At 41.0% G+C, this 22,058-nt stretch overlaps 1 protein-coding gene across 1 annotated transcript in view; it reads left to right on the top strand.

Annotated features, from left to right (window-relative positions):
• Positions 1-646: 646 nt before the first annotated feature.
• The window catches only part of magixb (MAGI family member, X-linked b), a gene marked incomplete at both ends in the record, with an annotated part of 59,037 nt that continues 37,625 nt past the window's right edge, over positions 647-22,058 (top strand). The window contains 2 exons of the mRNA XM_083895554.1: positions 647-729; positions 20,043-20,332. Of these exons, the coding sequence (XP_083751680.1) occupies positions 647-729; positions 20,043-20,332 (373 nt within the window). The remainder of the gene's footprint in view (positions 730-20,042; positions 20,333-22,058) is intronic.

The following is a 22,058-nucleotide window of genomic DNA, read 5'->3' as shown; positions in this document are numbered from 1 at the left end:
CGCCGCGCCTGCACTTCAATGACACTCACTGGTTACATTGACGCCGCGGACGTTCGTGTGTGTTTTCCACGACAGACACATTATTAATCGTCCACGAGGTTCTTCTGCTAAAAAAAAAAGAGAGAGAGAGAGGGAAGGATTTTCCGGTGGAGAGAGAGAGCATGAGTGACGGTAAGAGATTATTCAAGTGAAGGAAGGACTTATTGTGATTGTTGAAGTTTAAAACAGCACGTTTTTGTTTCTTCTTTTATTGACCTCTCACAGCGTCCATTTTCTGCATGACACTGTCCTTCTTATCAGTTCAGCAGCTGCTCAGTTTGCACAGTTGGTGTGTGAGTGCTCTCTCCTCCCCTCTCTCTCTCTCTCTCTCTCTCCAGCATCACCACACACACACACACACACACACAGAGCATCTCAGAGCATCACTAGAGTCCAAATATCCCGTCAGCCGCGCGCATCCTCTCGAGACTTTCTTTGGGATACCATCGATTTTCATCACTGACTCCCCACAGCTGATTTGTTATCACACACACACACTCACACACACACACCACGCTGCTGCTGCTGCTGCTGCTGCTGCTGCTTTTACACACATTTATTTCCCACATCAATATCACTAACTAAAGTCACAGCATCAGTCGGGTCAATGTATATAGACGCGTTCAAACGGATCCTCTATGAAAGGCTGAGCTGCTTGAAGAGAATGTGTGTGTGTCAGCGACAAGGCAGGTCAGTATTATTATGATTATTATCCCTAAATATGAGAATATGTGTGTGTGTGTTAGAGTGTGAGGGAGAGTGTGTGTGAGGATGATGATGATGATGGTGTGGACAGATAACATAAGGATAACAGTGTCAACCTGACAGATGAAGAGTGCTCTTCTTTGACAGCAGGTGTTTGTGTTTGTGTGCATGTGTCTCAAAACACTGACCTTGTCGGGACCAAAAACCTGGTCCCATAAGGAGACAGAATGTCTGACAGACTGGTGAAGTTTAGGGATGATTATGTTTGCTCTGTTTAGATCCGTCCCAAAATGAAAATGAGATGTCGATGTCGGTGTCCACACAGAAGAATAGCTGAGCAAACCCGCGTTTGTGGATTCAGCACAGTCATACCTTTGTTGTCGCCGGAAACCAAATCTGTGTAAAAGTAAAAGAGCACATTCATCATCGACTCTAAAATAATAATACTAATAATAATAGATCGGTTTCTCTCCTGATTCAGTGACATTCTGATAACTGTGACGTGCAGCGCTCGCATTATGTCATTTAGTCTGGATTAATTTAGATTTGTTGTTGTTGTTTTTCTCATGTGGTGTGCCATCATGTCTGTCGATGTTTGACCTCTTTTGCAGTAAAATATTTTATGCAAGGATGAATTTCATACATTATGCAAGTGTAGACGATGGAGAACAACCCCCCCCCCCCAAAAAAAAGTGTTGTGTCATGTTCTACACGTGTGTCTGTAAAGATTGTTTCATTTTTAGTTGATTTATTTCACCACGTTGGTCAAAAAAAGATCTCTTGTGCAAAGGGAGACTTTGCATAATTGCATTATAAAAACAAAAAACAACAGATAACATTAGAGTTGAAGTTCAGATTGTAATTTTCCTCCATGGCTTAGGTGCTGAAAATCCAAATGCTTCACTTCAGTTCGTACTTTGTTGATGAGAAATTGCAAAAACATTCATGTATCGGAGATTTTCACTTGTGTGTTTCCTTGTTAAAAGACACGACAAATAGAAGGGAATGAAACCCCAAGAATGGTTTAGTGTGAATAAATGCATACAAACGACTGAGGAAGTCATGAAGTCGTAAAAACTGTGGCTGCACTTGGTGCCAGATTAGCAATGAGAAAAGAGACAATTGCAGTTAATGGAGTGTGCAGTTTACAGCCAGCAGGTGTGTGTGTGTGTGTGTAGGACTGTGTGTGTGTATGTGCCTCGCGGCTCCTCCGTGTGTGTGTGTGAGTGTGTGTGAGTACTGTTGCTGTTTGTTTTTATGGGTGTGTCCCATGCTTGGTACAGGGAGCTTGTTGAGAAGTGATGGATGTGTGTGACCCTGACTTAACAGTGTTCATTGCTCCAGGTCTGTGGCGCTGTCAAGGTTATGCTGATGTATTATGAAACATTCATTGACTGAGAGAAGAAGAAGAAGAAGAAGAAGAAGAGGCATATATGGTGTCCACACTGTTTGTCCCCCCCCTCCACCACCATCACCACCACCGTCTCATGAGATCTGTCTCTTTGGGCTTTTTAATTCCGCGTTTGTCCACCTTTCGATTCCACTTCTTCTTCCCAAGTTTTTGAGCTGCTCTGCGGCCGCACGTTGACAAACTGGCAAAATGACTGCGCTCTCACGGCTGACGTGAAGTGAGGAGCGTTTTTTCCTCCCTGTCACGAGGGAGTTGCTGATTGTCTAATTATGTGCCTCCTGTGTCCTTTGCCATCATGCATATTCATGTTGCTGTTTTAAGGTGTGGTGAAAACAAAGTGTGCACGTGTGCACTCTCTCTCTCTGTGTGTGTGTGTGTGTGCATGTGTGTGTGTGTGCAGTTTACCCTTGACAGGGCAGGGCTCCACAGACACACTCGCCCATCTGTGCTCCCAAACCTTTGCTCCCAGCCACTGCATTTGGATTCTGCAGTTGTAACCCCGTTCTATTCTTAGTTCTCAACTCTTCCAAGTGAAATCCGATATGAAATTTCGACACGAAAACAAAGTAAATATGACATTGCTTATGTGTGTGTGTGTGTGTGTGTGTGCTTACATACCTACGTTATGAGAGTAAATGTTTGGGATCAGATAAGCCGCTGTTAAATGGTTAGACTCGGACACTAGGCCTGGCTGGCAGATCAATAACTAATCAATGATAGTGTGTCTGGGGAGACGATTTACACAGTGCCATATTTGAAATGTCAAGAAGGCAATGAATCCATGTATCCTTGAGTCCGATCTGAGTTGGACAACTGGGATCAATATCAGGTGGAGAGACAGCAGGAGCAGGAGCATGAGCAGGAGCAGGAGCAGGAGCAGGAGCAGGAGCAGGAGCAGGAGCAGGAGCAGGAGCAGGAGCAGGAGCAGGAGCAGGGTCACCTTCAGCATCTCTACTGAATCAGCACTATCCCTCTCAAACACACACACACACACACACATGCTCAGGTTACTAAACTGTGACCTTACAGAAGTGATCACTTCTGCAAACACACGTGTATAAACCCTTTGTGTTTACGCATTAAAAATTCATTTATTTCTTTGAGGATGATTTCAGCCAAAGTCTTTCTCTTTCTATTCGAGACTTTTCTGTATCATCCCCCAAATTTCCGTCCTCTTACCCGTCGCCGTGACCGCCGAGGCCGCTGATCTGCTCAGTTTAATTAAACCGCTCATCTCTGGTCACACTGAGGCTGTCGTACTGTAACATCCTTGGCAGATCGAGTGTAGGACGTCCTGTTGTCACAGCGGCAGTGTGCGACAGACCGGAGTGTACACAACACAACATGGCCCCGCTAATGTGAGCCTGTTTTCACCTTGATCCTGTGACATTAACCCTTAGTGCTCACTGATCTGTGCACCCATGGTCATTTGCCGTGGGAATAATATACATCTATACAACTTATATGGACGTCCTGGGGGTGTTTGTGTTTATACACTCTTAGAAATAAGGGTTCCAAAAGGGTTCTTCTACAAGGGCTGAGGTTCTACCTGGAACCATTTGCTACAGAAAAACCCTTTCCAGAAGAAAGGGTTTTTCAAGGGTTCTTGGTAACACTAATGGTTCCAGGAAGAACCATTTTGATCCAGAGAACCCTTTAAAACCCCTTTCCTGAATAAGGAAATAGGTTTTAAAAGGTTTCTCGGTGGAACCTTTTTAAAAAAGGTTCTACCTGGAGCCAAAAAGTGTTCTTCTATGAGGGCAAGCCGAAGAACCTTATATGGTTCTTCTTAGCACTTTTATTTCTAAGAGTGTAGGTCACATATTCAGGCTTTTTAAAAAATCAGATTTTTTTTCTGTCTTCTTATTTGTCACATTTTTAGTTGTGATATAAAGTAGCGATAATTGTCCATAAGCCACAAAATTAGAGCGTTTTTCTACAATTTTTTTTTTTTTTTTTAATTTTTTAAAATTGAGGATTTTTTGTTCAGGTATGTTTATAAAGTTTATTTTTTTCATCAGGTTTTGATGCTAAAAAAAGGATATAAGTCACTTTTTATTGGACATCCTTTTAGCCTCTGTATATACTGTACGTTTAAAGATTAATTAGCCGAAATGCTCTGTGTTCTAAGCGTTAAAGAACAGAATTTCCACAAAGGAAACATCACTGGTGTTATAATCTCTGGTGTTATATCCTGCCACATGTACAGGTGTCACTCTAGTCGCTCAACAATGCTTTAATCTTACTCTAAATCCTCCAGAGCGGCTTTAATAAAATCACACAGTGGAATAGGCTTTTGCTTTTGCTGACGGCCGTGCAGTGTTTTTTTTAAAACTTGTTTTTATTGTCTGCACAAGGACGGGAAATGTTTCCGTGCATGCAATTCTCACTGTCACTATTTGACAGCCCCCAAAAGCATTGAATCATTTTTTATTTTTTGATCTGCCACTATTGTCTGTTTTGCCCTAGATTTGAAAAGTGAGCGAGCATCAGGGAGCTTTAGTTCACTGCCACACACGACACATTCTGGTGTCAGTGTTGGCGCAGCGAGAGGTCGGGACACAGATATCAGATAAGACGGTGAGGTCGGAGCCCCGGGAGAAAGACTCTCTTTCTGTGTGTGTGTGTGTGTGTGTGTGTGTGTGTGTGTGTGTGTGTGTGTGTGTGTGTGTGTGTGTGTGTGTCTGCCACTGCACCAGTGGCCAGCAGTTCAGTTAAATTTAAGGACACTGGTTATTTAAGATGCCTCACTTGGCTCGACTCCCAAACACCACCACCCATGGGAAGATGCTGGAAGATTAGCGTCAACGTGTTTCACTGCAGGTTAGAGGGACGAGGCGTGGGACGACTTCAAGAGGAGATTTAGTTTTCCTCACTTTTGCAGCTGGAGGTGGAATTAGGGCAGGGAAAGATTTTGTTTGATTTTAATATCACTCTTGGAGATGTGCTGCTTTTCTTTGAATTGATATAGAACACAGTAAGATCATTTCAGAAATATTTTAGTGAATGTCTAATTTTACATAGTCAATTTTTAGACCAAATGATTAACTGATTCATTGAATAATGAGCACTAACAATGCTGTCATGGACTTGCTTCCAATCACATCAAACTCCAGGATACACGTGAATCATCTCCTTTCAGTTTAAAGAGAATATTGTGAAACTGTGAACACAGTAAGACCAGTATTAGTATTAAACACTGACAGTAAACAGCAGCAAACGTGAAGCTAATTAAAGGTGCCATATGTAAGAATGTGGCCAAAAACGGTTACTACATTCAAATTCTAAATACAGAGGTCTTTTAGGTTTTCGTTTTTTGACGTAACTGGCAACCCGTGATTGCTCAGCAGCTGAGACTCTACTGACTGCAATGATTGGTACACGCTTGTAGGTGGCGCCACATGACGCCAAAACATGATTTCAGAACATAAACATGATTCAGTTTGTTATATGAACATTGTTCCTGAGTCTCTGTGACACATTAGGAGGATTTTATGGCCAGTTGCTTTAGATTTATTACATAATGCACCTTTAGCATTTGCGATTAGCATTAGCAAATTCCATACTACACACATTACTAACAACCTCTCTTTACATAAATAATCATTAGTTTAGAACTTGTTGGCTATGCAAGGTTGTTGTGCTTTTGGCTACAGTGAGCAATGGCGTCCGAGAGAGAAGACTGTTGTTGTTGTTGTTGCAGCAGAATAACATTGAAACAGTGGTCGTTTCTCACTTTTCTGTGTCACGGAACGCAGTTTTAAGATCATTTGAGGCGAGAAATTGTGTGTTAAGATGTGACATATTTATGGTTTGGCAGCGACGTTGTGATCGGCGGTGATCAGCTTCGCCTCTGTGGACGCTCGGTGCTCACTGTGAGCCGGCACAGAGCAGCGTTATCTCGGCCTGTCCTGAGGACCAATCACAGCTCTTGCCGTCTCCATACACTTACACACCTAAAATATTTTGTGCATCCGGAGACGACGCAGAGGCTCTCCGACAGCCTCTCCAGCGACGTAGAGGGCTCTGCGTAAACTAGAGCACTTTACGCAGGAGTATAAATTGGGCTTTAGAGACAAACAACCATACGTTGTACATAAACGGTCAATTTAGAGCGTCCACTTAACCTAATCTGCATGCTTTTGGACTGTGGGTGGAAGCCTAAGCCCAATTTATACTTCTGTGTAAAGTGCTCTGCGTCGTCTCCGACTGCACAAAATATTTTTTAAGTGTCCGTCACTCCGTCAAGGGACAACGGAGACGGCAAGAGCTGCGATTGGTCCTCAGGAACAGGCCGAGCTAAGCTGCTCTGTGCCGGCTCACAGTGAGCACCGAGCGTCCACAGAGGGCGGAGCTGATCCCCGCCGATAACGTCGCTGCCAAACTATAAATACGTCATATCTTAACACACACAGCACATGTTTAGACTCTAAATGGCCAATTTCTCGCCTCAAATTATCTTAAAACTGCGTTCAGTGACACAGAAAAGTGAGAAACGGCCACTGTTTCAACAACAACAGTCTTTCTCTCTCTTTCTTTCTCGGACGCCATTGCTCAATGTAGCCTGAAGCACAACAACCTTGCGCAGCGACCCCTACTGATCGGGCGGGAAATTGCAGTGCGTGTCCGTCACCACGACGCAGAAGTATAAAGGCTCGAGGCGTCTCCGTGGTGACGCAGACGGATAACGCATTACGCAGTCGGAGAAGTATAATGTGGCCTTAAGCCCAAACTCCACACAGAAAGGGATCCAAACAGGCGACCTAGCCACTGTCACCCATCATGTCAGTGTTTTTTTTTTATTAATGCTAATAGTCCCAAACAGCTACACAGGTTTACAGCTTGTGAGAAACATCATCATTGAGTTGTGTAACCTTGGTTCGATAAACCATTCGATCAATAAATCTGATAATCAGAAAAGCTATTATTTCATTGATTATTAGGTGCTGACCTCAGTTCACTGTGACATAAACTGTATATATCGGTACACACCAAATTCGATTGCATCATTTTTGTACGAGTGCATTCTGGGTGAGTTTATTGAACAGGCTGATTTCATTAGAGCTGAAAACAGAACGCGGACAACAGAACGCGTCTGGCTCCAGCGAATCAAACCAACAGAACGTCTGTGCTGCTGCTCGTGCGGACACAGACATCCCGCTCGCTCAGATACGTCATCGTTTCCAAGCAGAGCAGCAGAGTCAGATCAAAGCGGCAGCTGCTAATTGCGTTAAAAAGTTTCCTTTTTGCAGAAGTTCGATAAAAAACGCCGCTTCGGTCAAAGCCGATTATGTCAGGGAGCGATCCACCAGCTGAGACACGGCTTTGATGAGGATCAGGGACGGCATCTCGATAGACATCAGGAACATGGGGCTGGGAAATCACCAAAAGTGGACGGTCGCTGCTTTTCTCCTCAGTCACGTCACTGATGCAAGGATGAAAAACAAGGTCCAACAAGGGCAGAGTCATAGTCAGCCGTTATCTGATTGATGTTTGTTTGAAATTGTGCCATTTCAAATGGAAATGTGTGCAACCGCAAAGTACAATCTGCTGCATAAATCTGTCCGGACTAGTTGTTGTTTTCCTTTGCCTTTGCAAAGAGTAACTTTCCTACAGAGAAACTCAATTATTCACTCGCCTTAATTGATCTGTTTGTCTTAGAACCATTTTTTTTTTCCTCAAGGTCTTTCAAGATGCTCTCCAGCCGAATGTCAACCGCTATTCCCTCTCGCCCTTGATTTGTTGCTTAACGTTGACTCTGAATTATTGAGCTTATCTGTGTAACTTTAATAAATGAATACCCCAGAGATGCAACCTGAAATAACTCCTCACTTAATTTATCCTGTAATAAATATATTGCTTTCACTATGACGATGAGATGCAAGGAGAAGAGAAATGGTCCCAGCCTTTTTAGACTAATCACCAGGAAGGTCTTAGTTGCTCAGTTGTCATTAGCATCTCTTTACCATGATGTATTCGTACAGTGTAGAAATGTGTTGTTTGTTAATATTATATTCACAATTATTCAAGATTATTTGTGAATATTTTAATGTTTTAAACTCCAGAGCAAGTAAAATAATGCAGGGTGTGCAGCGTGTTGAGATTAGAGGAGCAGTTTCAAGATGCATTCAAGGAATCTCTGAAATTTGATCACTTCTGCAAAACACACATGCAGTCCACTCACGAAATGCTCACTGCTACTGCCACAGTGTGATTAAAATGTTTAAAATAAATAAATAAATAAAATGGCATGAATTCTGAGAATAAAGTCAGAATTCTGAGATTAAAGTCGTCATTCTGAGATTAAAAGGTGTTATTCTGAGAGAAAGTAACTGAGATTAAAGTCAGAATTTTGAGATTAAGTCGTAATTCTGAGAAAAAAAAAGTCCCTAAATGACCCTAATACTCTTCCGTAGATAACAGATGCAGTTGACAGATTTTCCTCTTTTGAATTCACTCATTGATGAAACATTTTCCACGTTTGCTAGCAATCTTTTTTTTACATAAATTTCAAATTGTCACACGAACAAATTGACGTTTTTGTAATCATGAATAATGAAATATTCATTCCCGGTCCCGAGTCGAGATTGAAATAGTCACCCTGAAGTTATTACAAACACGTGTTCATGCCATTTCGAGTGAAAAGCCACAGCTGTTTGTACTATACTCTGAGGCATAATAACCTCCAGCATATGATTTATGCTTTCTGATTAAACAATGAGCAAAAAGGAAGAAAGCACTAAGAATAGCTTCAAGAGGACGTGTGTGTGTGTGTGTTCTTGTACTTGTGGCATACTGAGGACCAGTGAGGGTTTTCAACCAACAAAGTGAGGTCATTTTTACGGAGTGAGGACATTTTGGCCGGTACTCACTTTGTTTTCATTGAAATCACTTCCTTTGGTTGCTATAACATGCTATACTCAATATGTAAAAAAATAAAAAAAATAAAAAAAAATTACATTTTGGACCAAACATTTTGGGTAAAATTTTGGACGACATAGTATTATAGTATGAAGTTTTTGTCAAATTTTGGACCCGAAATGTTGTGTAAATTTTTTTTTTTTTAAATTTGGACGACATAGTATAGTGTGATGTTTTTGTCAAATTTTGGACCAAAAATTGTTGGCCAAATTTTTTTTCTAATTTTGGACGACATAGTATTACAGTGTGATGTTTTTGTCAAATTTTGGACCAAAAATTTTGTGTAAAATTATTATTTTTTTTATTTGGACGACATAGTATAGTGTGATGTTTTTGTCAAATTTTGGACCAAAAATTTTGTGTACAATTTTTTTTTTTTAATTTGGACGACATAGTATAGTGTGATGTTTTTGTCAAATTTTGGACCAAAAATTGTTGGCCAAATTTTTTTTCTAATTTTGGACGACATAGTATTACAGTGTGATGTTTTTGTCAAATTTTGGACCAAAAATTTTGTGTAAAATTATTATTTTTTTATTATTTGGACGACATAGTATAGTGTGATGTTTTTGTCAAATTTTGGACCAAAAATGTTGTGTACAATTTTTTTTTTTTTAATTTGGACGACATAGTATAGTGTGATGTTTTTGTCAAATTTTGTACCAAAATTTTTTTTTCAAATTTTGGACGACATAGTATTATAGTGTGATGTTTTTGTCAAATTTTGGACCAAAATTTTTTGGCCAAATTTTTTTTTCAAATTTTGGACGACATAGTATAGCATGACGTTTTTGTAAAATTTTGGACCAAAAAAAAAAAAAAAAAAAACATCGAAAAAGTTTTCCAGCGCTTTTTGCTCTGGGGCTCCACCTGCAGACATTTTATGGTACTGCAACCAGTAGATCTATATAGATGTCATTCATGAAGTAGATATTTGTAATTGTGTTGATTTATAAAGTGGAAATGCTGGTCCTCACTTTGTCGGCAACCCAGTCCTCAGTATGCAGCAAGTACAAGAATGTGCGTGTGTGTGTGTGTGTGTGTGTGTGTGTGTGTGTGTGTGTGTGTGTTTTACCAGCGACAGATTGCTGTGGTTTGAAATTACACATGAGGACCACGGCTGCAAGCTGTAGAAACCCTGAGGAGGTCACTGGTGGAGAGGAAGTCAGTGAAACAAGATACGGTGTATCGGTCAGCTCTTTTCTGACCTGAAGGTCAGAAATCTCAGAGCTTCTCTTTTTATAGCGTCAGATATCCTTGAATCAGGATATAATGTGTCTTCCTCGCTGTTTGATACGGTTGTTTTTCTGGAGTGATTTAGTCACGAGCCATGAAATTACCTGTATTTACACACATAGTTGCAGTGGATGATTTCTAATGTCTTTCACGATTCCCTGACTGATTCCATCATGCCTCAATACCTACCTGACAGATTGACGTTAATATTTTGACGTCTTTTCATCCAGCACTGTCATTTCAGATGAAATTGAATTGTGCAGCGTAACAGGAACACGTTTACATATCGTACCCTATACTGTGAGCCTTGGTTGCCGCTGGAGTCGTTTTCAGACATTAACTCTGGAAAATGTATGAAGAACATTACGGCCTGGACGTTTTCTGTTTGTCGTCCATACGTGATGAACACGGCGGGATATTGTCTGGGGCAGACACTTTCACAACGAGAGGAGAATGTCCAGAACACCCAGGACACGGTGGCGCCTGGCTTGAGCTCGTAGGAGACAGTACAATCCTCCTCTTGCCCACTTATATTCTGCTATATTCTTACATTGGTTCACGTGGATATTATCTGGAAATTTGACCAGGGAATTGGCAGAAGGTCAGAGTGTCTGGAGTGACTTTTGCGGACAGTTACAGGCGCCTTATGTTAGATTATTCAAGGTCCCATATTATGCAAAATCAACTTATTTAATCATTTTAATACTTATATTTGGGACTCTGGAGGTCCTACCAGTCGCCAACGTGTGAAAAAAGAGGACTCAGTCATGTTTTTGTGGTCCTCCTCAGTCTAAGTACAGGAGATGTTGACTTCCGCGCTCATTGGGACGTCACAATGTGCTAAATTGCTGGAATTGTTGTCTCGTGGAGCTCAGCTTTGTCCGTAAAACATGCGAAAGTGCTGGCGAGGGCAACGGCATCCGAAAACCGGAAGTCTGCGAAAAGTTCTATTCTTGGCTCCACAGTGCAGCACAGAGTTCTACACAAACTTCCAGCCTCAGAGGATTTATCTGTCCAGTGGATACATGTTATATATAACAGCAATGTGCCTGCTAGAGCCTGCAAATGATCACTTTTCCAAATGCTAACTGCTGTTAGCTCCCAGTAGCCTCTGTGGCTGATGTCATTTCCTGTCCCTTAAGTTTTGTTTTACTACTAAAACAGAGTGTTCTGAACAGGGCTGTTTTGGCAGAGTGATTGAACTGCTGTGGTGCTTCATCCTTGTGGTATTTTGACCAAAGCATCTTCATTAGGACACCAGGGAACTAGTTTAACTTGGAGAAATAGAGTATAATATGAGTCCTTTAAAAAACGAGACCTTCTGCAACCTCCACTGTTGCTTACAATGGCCTTACAATTGACCGAGCATCGTCATAGACAGCGTTGTTTAAATGTGAGAACTTATGTCAGCTTATGTCTTTCTCTTGGAAAAGTTTTATAGGAAAATTACAACTCAATTCACAGCACAAACACACATTGTAAGAGAATAGCACTCAAACTGCTCAATCACTTTTTTTTTTTGGTGGAAGCATCTTTGTGTGTTTTCAGTCCAACGACCTGTTTGTAGCTGCACCGCAATGTTGCTGCGACCTCCATCCGTGTCAGCATAAAACAAATCACTTCCTGTGTGCAGTGTGGGAATGTCACTGCATGGGCAGCACAAAATCTAAACATGTCCACACTGAGAAACACAGCATCGTGTGAACTCATGTGGCAATTTGCTAATATTTAAAAGTTACATATGACACTTTTATAAGCTAAGGGAAAAGAAGAAGAGGTATAGGATGCATGAAATTGTATACTACATATGTAATTATAATAAAACTGAGGATATAACTTTCCTTTCTAGCCTTAGAGTCAACCCTGTGCTCTGTTTTTAACGGCCACGGTCGACTGTAAAAAGAAAAAGTTGAGTTTCAAGGCAACTTACTGCAATCAATTTTTGAGTTTACAGCCCAATGAAAGATCCAGCCCAACTCAAAACAATGTTTTCAAACAGTTAACTTATCTCAATTAAATAAAACCTTTTTTTAAAACTCGAGATCTTTTTTTGGGCTGTAAACTCAAAAATGGATTGCAGTAAGTTGTGCAGTAATAAATGTCGAGTTTTCTCAACTTTTTCTTTTTTACAGTGTAAAATGAGTGTGCAAGGCCAGTTGGAAACATCCACACCAGCAGCAGCAGCAGCAGCAGTAGAGTCAGGGTGTGTCTGTGTGTGTCTGTGTGTGTCTGTGTGTGTCTGTGTGTTGCCGGACGAGTCCAGGCTTCAGTGGACTTGACATGCTGGTGCTCATTAAAGCCCAGTCAGACGCACGGGGTCAAGACAACAGTTACCACTTGTGCACAACACACTCAGCCTCCGTTGCGTATAATAGATACAGCACTGAGAGTGTGTGGGCTCAACAGGAAAGGATAATACCCTCAGACTATCAGTTGTTTTATTTTTAGCACTTTAATCACGACTGCCTGCGAAATCTTTAGATAAAGCATGAAGAGACTAACAGCTTATAGTATTACGATTGCAGATTGATGCACGAGGGAAACATGGTTTTTATGATTAGATGGGGAGGAAAAAAAAAAAAAAGTTTATGTTTTTCTTCTAATTCCCGTCTCACGACACACTTAACGCATGTCGCGTTGCTGTTCTCTGTGTGGGTGGACGGCTGGCTTTGGTGGAAGCAGGTCGACAAACGCTGCCGCAGAAGGTTTCACAGTGGGGTGAGAGAGTGACAGAGGAAGAGAGAGAGTGACTGGAGGCGCTGTTTAGCAGGGGATGGAACAGTAAGCATAATTCCGCGATAAACGTTGTAAACACAGTGTCGCAGTGACGAACGCTGGCTTTGAACCAGCGGCTGCGGATGCACAATGTGGTGTTTTTTTGGATTCCCAGTGTTTTGGCAACCGACTCAAGCTCGCTTCTCAGGCTCTGACTCGTGTGTCACCTGAGCTGCAAGGTCAAACGAGAGATTCCTCTGCCAAACACAGACTGTGATGCATCTCTATCTGTGTCCCCCTAAATGTGTGCAATCCATCTGTATTTCATTGATAAATGTTGCCCTCTCCCTATTTATCTTTTAATCTATTCACTCCAGGCGTTCCTCCTCCCCATTCTGCCCATGTCTGTGCATGAAAAAAAAGCCCTCAGCAGAGACTCTCTCGTTTTACTGTGGCAGCAAGAGAGAGGAGGGAAGTAGAGGATCTCTGTCAGATCTGCCAGTCGAATGACCAATCAAGTGGAGAGGATTATTCATGTCCTGTCCTTCTCACACTCTGTAAAGCAGTCTCATTAGGTCTGCAGGGTGAAAAGGTCCAGCTTGCCACCGCTGGGGCTGTGTTTTCACTGAGAAAAGCCTCTACGGGCGTGTTATTTCCACACACCAGCTGAGGGTTTGTGTGTCGTCGTCACACACACACACACAGTCACTTACAGTAACAGGGCAGCATGCAGGTGAAGTGACGTGGTGCAAATATCTGCTGGTTTGTGTCAGCGCTGGTGTTCCTAAGTAAGTGAAAGGGAACAGTTTGACGTTTTTGGCAAAAAACGAGCAACAACCTTCATAGGGAACACGTCACTGTCATGTCAACCCACTGTGACGTCGCCCACTGGTAGAAGAGACCATATTTGTTACTGAGAGTGTGAGGACAGGCAGGTCACTGTTTGCCGTGAGTAACATATGTTTGCAAACACTACACTCTTCCAAATAAGGGTTCCAAAACGGTCATTCTACAAAGGCCGAGGTTCTACCTGTAACCATTTGCTTCAAGGGTTCTTGGTAACACTAATGCTTCCAGTAGAATCCTTTTGATCCAGAGAACCCTTTAAAACCCCTTTCCTGAATAAAGTGTTTTTAAATGGTTCTTGGTGGAACCTTTATAAAAAAGGTTCTACCTGGAGCCAAAAAATGTTCTCCTATGAGGACAAGCCAAAGAACCTTAAATGGTTCTACTTAGCACTTTTATTTCTAAGAGTGTACTGATCAAAAGTTTGGGGTCACCTATACAATTTGTTTTGTGTTTTCCAATAAAATTCACACTTTTATTCATAAAAAACAAATGAATTGAATAAAAATCAATTGTCAAGTCATTGACAAGATTAGAAATAATGATTTTTATTCCAAATCATTTTGCCCTTCAAACTGCTTTCGTCAAAGAACCAGCAAAACTGTTTTCAGCTGTGCTAACATCATTGCACAAGGGTTTTCAAGGGTTTTCTAATCATCCAATAGCCTTCTACCGCTATTAGCAAACACAATGTACCATTAGAACAGTGGAGAGATGGTCGCTGGATACACCTATGTACATATATCTATAAAGAAAGTTGCGTCTGTGTGTCTGTCTGTGTGTCTGTGACAGGCATATCTCACTGACCGTTAGTGAAGATCGCCCTAAGACTTTGGATATGGGTTGAGCATGGCCCCATGGTGTGCATCCTAGATTTTCAAATTTTTTGGAGGATTTAAATTTTCCCTGATTTATTAATCACGCTACACCAGGCAGGCAGCAGCTCATCAGCAGCAGCTGCGCTGTCTGGAGCGTGGAGGTGGCAGTGAAGAGGCTTCCCTCACGGGGGGTGAGACATTTTTACACAGTTCACCTGCAGAACATGATGTTATACTGACACGACGAGGTGTCCATTCACCACGCTACTACTTTGCGGCCAACTCGGCGAACCTGTTTCCGAAAGTAAGCTAGCGAGGCTACGTTAGCATTAGCGTAGGGCTAACGTAATACAAACACTGTGCAATCTCATTAGGCACAACGCAAATGTTTTCATTTTTTATTAGCATTAGCATAGCTAGCTGTTTTGTATTATGTTAGCCTTTACGTTCCTTACAATGCATTACCAATAGTCGTTTACCACATGTCTGATTGTCTACTTGAGTCGTTCCTAGACACATAATTCTGGACATAATTCGTTTTGGTGGCCAAATAAGTATTTTACTTAAGATTTATGTTAATATTGTGATTCATTGATCAGAACATACTGTATGTCACTTGGAAATGAGTGGTTCGGCTGTTAAAGATAGCATCAGCAGCTGCAGAAATGCTTGTAAACACAGTTAAAAATGTTTAAGTTAGAAACAGATTTTGCTCTTGTAAAGATTTATATGCTGAAGTGGGCGTCGTGACAGTTTGTCATATTTAAAAAAGTGGGTCCCCATATTTATATAAAGTTTGCGAGACATTAATCTATTCCACTCTAACTCTCGGACCATAAATGAGAAAATATAGACATGATGTATTGAAGAACACCGCAAATTAGTGATTGAATACCTAAACTCTTCAAATAGAAAATAAAAACTGATGTTATAAATCAAGTGTGAGGCATTTTTTTCATTAACATAAATAGAGTTATTTTTGGAACAATTGACGTCGTCCCGCCCCAAGTGTCACCGCCTGACACTGTCTGATGATTAATACTCTTGATTCTAATGCAAGGAGGAGAACTTTAAAGGTCCAGTGTGTGACATTCAGGAGGGTTTATTGTCTAGTGTTGAATATACAACCAATAAGTATGTTTATTGGTAAACCGGTTAACCAGTTAACCGGTTAACCAGTTAACTTAGTTACATAATAAGTTAACTGGTTAACTTATTAGTGAACACAGAAAAAAATAGTTAAGGCATTTTTTCTTTATTATTGAGCTCATTTGGACACATTGAGGATATCATGGGTTTATTTAGCACTTATTTATAATATTTATTACATTATAATATACATTTATTAATTATCATATAAAAAATAGTTAAGTCTCCATTTCTTTATTTATGCATTGAATGGAAAGTTTGAACATAGTGTAGCTTTTTCATGAAGTTTAATAAACATAGTGTATGCTTTTTCATGACATTTGGACACTTTGAAGATATGGCAGGTGTGGTTAGCATTTTAATATTCATAATATTTAACAAGGTATAATAGTTTATATGGATACTTTGAACATGTATAAAGTGTAGTCAGCATTATATCATAATATTTAACAGTTATTTCGTAGAATTTATTAATAATTAATAGGGCTGTCAAAATTAACGCGTTAACGCAGGATGATATTAACGTGTTAATTTTTTAACGCGTTAACGCATTTTCTCACTTTCATCGCGCTACGAGTAGACGTGCAGTTTATGAACAGGCAAGGCGGCGGGCAACTGCTTGGGGCCCTGAGCCGATATGAGGGTTCCCGACACTCGGAGCCTAAATGCATCAGTGAGCAGCTGCATCACCGTCTCCCTTAAACAACAAGGGTTGATTTGCAATGACATCTCAGTAGTAAACCTCCCTAAAGAGGCCCCACGTCTCCTCACGTTAACCTGTGTGAAGCTGAAGGAAAATGAAGAGGAGTTATCAATCAGGAAGTTAGAAGAGGAAGAAAAAAAGAGGATGAAGAAAAAAGAAAGAAAGACACACAGTTGTAAGTGACGCTGCTGGCGCAGATAATGATATAATCATAACATTAACAGTCACTGTCTAACTAACGGGGACACAGACAGCAGCTAACATTAGCGTCAGAATGCTAGCTAACGCTAATGCTAACGCTAACTAGTAGAAGTAGTGCTTCAAAGTGCTGATGAGGAATTTCCTGCTGTGGGTTTAGTAAGAAAACTATTTAACTTCTATACTTTATATTTTGTTTATAATGTGAGTTATTTACAGTGCAATGTGTAGTTTTGTTTTTTAAAGTTATTTACAGCATTTTATTTTTTCTATTTATTTATGTTGTCTTAAAATGTGTTTTTTTTTTACAATGTAATGTTTATTTTTTACTAAGTTTGTATATGTTTTTACAAGTTATTTACAGTATTTTATTGTTCTTTACATTTATATTTTCACATACTTTATTTATCTCTCTGTTCCTACAACAATATAAAGAGAAAACTTGAATTTTTTTGGCATATTTACGAATGGTAATTAATCGTGATTAATCCACAGCTACCCTGTGATTAATCTGATTAAAAATTGTAATCTTTTGACAGCCCTAATAATTCATTAAAACAGTTAGTGGCGAGTGCGTATATTGGAAAGTTGAGGATTGGACAAGTTCTCGGATATACCCCTTGCTGTCGGCCCCCGACAGCGTAGGCTAGTTTAGTGCTGGGCACTAGGTTAACGCACGTTAACGCATGACACGCTTCCATGACAACAGATCGGAAAAAGGAGCGCGTGACGTCATGTTTACGTGCCGTGGCACCAGAGTCCAGGCACCGTTTACCAGATAGCTCCGTTAGCTGCATTAGCTCCTTTAGCGCGCCTACAGTCTCTCTATTTAAGGAAAAGAGCAGCACTACAAATAACCAGCGTACCTGTGTACTGCGTATGTGTGCCTCTGTTTTTAAAGTTTAGCGTTAGAGACTCATTTTTACAATCCGGAGTCACGCAAACATGACGTCACCGTGACGTCTTTTTCCGATCAGTCATCAAGGAAACACGCTGTTAACAAATCTATATCGCTAACGTGCCCAGCACTAGTTTAATTAAATACAAATAATTGGGTTTTGTGTGTTAGCACAATTAGCCTTTTTATGTAATGTATGCAAGGGCTTTGATCCACGGAGCCACATTTCACATTTGACTTGTGTGAGGGCATTGTAAGACAGTTGGTCAGTTTATTATCTAAAATTTGAGCTAGTTTCCCCCATAAGGTGCTCTCTGGTGACCGTTTGTCACTGTGTGTCTCTGTTGTCACTGTGTGTGTCAAAGTGACGATGGCGTTGTGAGGATGTCAGCGGAACACTGACCACCTCTCTCCGGATATCACAGCAGCTGTCACGTCACGGCCGTCTCAGATGTGTCAGCTCCGTCCACAGCTCAGACACGCACAGCTGCTCACCGCGAGGAAACATGCTTTTATTTTCAGAGATGCTTTTTTTTTTTTTTTTTTTACCTCCAGGCTTCTCCACCCTTCTGTTCACCGAAGTCACACTGTGTCTAAAAAGAAGACAATAGAAAAGAGTCTGTTCACAGGGAATACAATATTCACTGAAAAGAGTATGACCTTGCTCAAATTTAATCTGAAAATATTTGACTTGATTATTTTATGTTGATGTAAACAATAATATTGCACTTGACCCAACCTTAATTCTTTGCCTTGATCCAAATGAGTTTCTTAACATTTTAGTTATTGAACAAGACGAATAAATTTCAATTGAACCATGCCAGTTATCGCCCAATTTAAACTGGCTAGCTAGCCACCAGCAAAGCTAACTAGCTAGCCACCACCAATGCTCTGGGGCTCCAGGGTGGTGGGTTGGTGGTGGTTGTTGTTCCCGCTGTGGAGCTCCAGGGTGTGGGGTGGTGTATATGGTGGTAGTTGTCCCCGCTCTGGGGCTCCAGGGCGGCGGGTGGGTGGTGGTCAGTGTCCCTCCTGTGGAGCTCCAGAGGGGCATGGAGTTTTGTGAAAATTAAGAAAATAGAATAATGAAAATATTGTAAAACAGTTAATATCAATGTCAATAGTGTAAAAAATGTGTAAAAAGGTGAAAAAGTATTCAAGTAGATCTCCAGAGGTGGTCCGCTTGGTGCTTGTTGTATCAGCTCTGGGGCTCCTGGGCGGCGGGCTCGTGGTGCTCGGTGTAACCCGCTGTGGAGCTCCAAGGATTTTGGAACATTGGGATTTCAGAACATAGGGCTGTCCCCAGCTTAAATAGAGCTACTCTTTGCAATTTTGACAACACAAAACTAAACTAAAACTTTAACTATCAGCAACTGCTGATTTGTGGACGAAACCCACCCAGGACGTAAACGATACCCACAATGTCAAATGGTGCGTCTTGGCCAGCATGTCAAAAGAGAGTTACGGGACTTGACATGTGCTCTGACTGTGCAGTTCATATTCAACTCAAACTAAAAATATTACCTGCAGGTCATGAAGAAAAAAAAAAACCAATTGAGAGAAATCACAAACTTTGTTTAGGGTCCTTTGGACGTATATTTAGTTCAGTATAAACCAAACTCGATGTCTCTAAATGCATAAAGAATGAGTTTCACAATCAAATCAATAAGTTTATCCTGTTTTAAATGGCAGTTATTAGTTTGAATGAACAACTGCATGTTACACTTGTACTTGTACTGAGTGTACAGGATAATTATTCAATGTCCAGGAAAATCTATGAAAATCTATATTTGGTGTGAACGCGCCAATGCGTCTCTGCAGATACAGAAGTGAGCGTGTGTTTATCTGTGGCCAGGTTCTCACTTGGCCTGTCAGAACGAGTGTGCATCCATTGACCCGTGCGTTTATCGAACGCCAAACAGACTTTTTTTCCCATGTGACTCACGATGTGGTGGAATGTGCACTCGCTCCTCCTTGTGTGTGTGTGTGTGTCTGTGTGTGTGTGTGTTTACATGAAAACATAACGTCAGCCTGCAGCAACCGCACAGAGCATGCGGGAGTGTGCCTGTGTGTGTTCAGTTGGACTGGACGTTCTTGTACTATGATGTAGTATGTTTGCATAAAACAGAGCATGTTGTGTTATTCCTGCATCATCAAACTCGTCTGGTCTCAGAGACAACCCACAGAGCCGGAATTATTCATGGGTTTCACGTATTCTGGTGTGAAACACCACACCAACTCCCCTAGACCTCAGACCTTGACAGCTGGCAAAGGTTAAATAGCAAAAAACCAGAAGTCACATGGTCTCTCCCTAGCTACTTTTTTTTTTTTTTTTTTTTTACCGTCTCACGCCTTCTGCTCAACCCTCTAATCTCATTTTCCTTTTTTTTTTTTTCTCCCCTCCAGCTCATTTGCCATGTCTAAGACAGCGGTGAAGAAGCTGCACTGGCGTTCCAGGGTCCAGGACAGCTTCGTGCCTTTGCTCGGCTCGTCGGGGGAGCTCGGGCTCGCCGTTGGCGGCGGAGCGGATTATGGAGAGTGTCCCTTTGTTACGTCGGCACCGGGGGGCGGACTCGTAGTGGGTGATATCATCCTCGAAATAGGTGGGACACCTGTGTTAGGGATGACATTAGGAGACGTGCGTGGCGTCCTCAACTCCTGTCCCCATCCTATCCGCATCAAAACTGTGTCACCAGGTATGATTTTTTTCAAATTGATAATATAAAATGTAAAATTTCTGCTAATAAATGACCCGAATAATGTCGTACATTTGTGTTAGCAAAACATTAGCCAAAACTTTAAAGCTTTTCCAGCCCTCTTCAGTTTATAATCAATCATTGAACTGTGATGACATCATACTCGTATCCTGGCTCTTGTGTTTTTATTATTTATTTTAATTAATTATTGTTTTAAACCAACATCAGTCTTTTCCATACATTTTTTTTAATTTTAACTCCTTAAATTGGCAAGTTTTGGTCATGATGCACCGTCATTTTATGGATCTAAAAAACACAATAAATGAATTATTTTCAATATACTTCATTCAATATATACAAACTGGATTATTTTTGGTATGATTATTGCAGCCTCGTATATATATATATGAAAGATTAGCAGAATGTTTAAAAGCATGTTTTTTTTCCATATGTCATATTTCATAAAATATTCATGTTAAAACACCCACAGTACCAAAATGTGCTCCTAAAAAATAAAGCCATAAAATTATTTAGAAAAATAAATTCAAATTATTATAATTTTTTTTTTAAACTTACATCATTCCTCATCATATCAAACATCAAACAAGTTTTTAACCCTTAAATTGTCACGTTATTTGTCATGATGCATCGAATATAGTGATCTGAACGGGTTTCTATGAGCACATTTTTGTCCGTAGGTGTGTTAGTGTGAGTATTTTAGTTGACGTTGGATACAATAGACTAAAAAAAAAAAAAATACATGAAAAAAAATTGAGAACACTCAGAGAGTATTATTTTTGTAACAATATGCATGAAAAAAGGATAACATATTCTCAAAATTAAAAAAAAGCCCAAAAACACTAGGTGTGTTTAAGGGTTAAACTTAAACGTCTTCTTCCAGAGAGGGGAAGGAAATATTTGGTTGTACCAGTTAGCCTGTGTGTTCTCTTTTGATGATCCCACGCTCTGTTGTCCACAGTCTGCGATGATCCCACGCTCTTTCCTGACGTCATCAAACTCTCTTATTATTGTTTGTCTTAAAGCGGGAGAATTCACACACGTTTGCGTTTAACTCATTCTCTATTAGATAAACACGTCTTTGTTCTGCTACTGGCATTTACTAATTACACATCAATCACAATAATGCTTTCATTCTTTAATTGCCTCCCTGTAAACGCTGTAGACGCTTTCATGTGTTGCGGCCCATTTCACTTGCTTCATCAAAGCTACGCTTTTGACAATCTGTTATCGCTGTCATCCGTGATGATCCTGTTCACTAACCGTGCTCTGACATGCCACGAGCCAAATCTGCAAGTCTGTGGCGTGTTCTCTGATGCTGATGTGCACCCGTCAGTTAGTCTGAATATGTCAATACGTTGGCGAGGGGGGGTCAGAATTGTGGGTGACGATATAGATGTCTGTCACAGGTGAAGGGCCTTGGTGTTAAGAACAGGGGGCTGGGGGGAAATGGATGTGTTTGTTGGCTCTGGACAGAGCAGTAAGTCACCGGGAGTGTCACCTGACTGCTGCTCCTGATGGCCTTGCTGGTCAGATTGATGGCTGATTTGGCCACAGGGGTATAAACGAGGACCTTTGCTCCCGGTTCCTCTGCTGCTGCTGGATCCATTATCATTCCTGAAGTATGCCTGGCTCTCCCCAGGCAGCTTGACTGCATATAGTGTGGACAGTGATGGATGAGCTGATACGCGGGTTTGCTGTACCACAC

Source organism: Microchirus variegatus, assembly GCF_963457635.1.
Source record: "Microchirus variegatus genome assembly, chromosome: 9".
Classification (NCBI taxonomy): Eukaryota; Metazoa; Chordata; class Actinopteri; order Pleuronectiformes; family Soleidae; genus Microchirus; species Microchirus variegatus.
The sequence above is the reverse complement of the archived record's forward strand: the minus strand, read 5'-3'. Positions and strand labels throughout refer to the sequence as shown.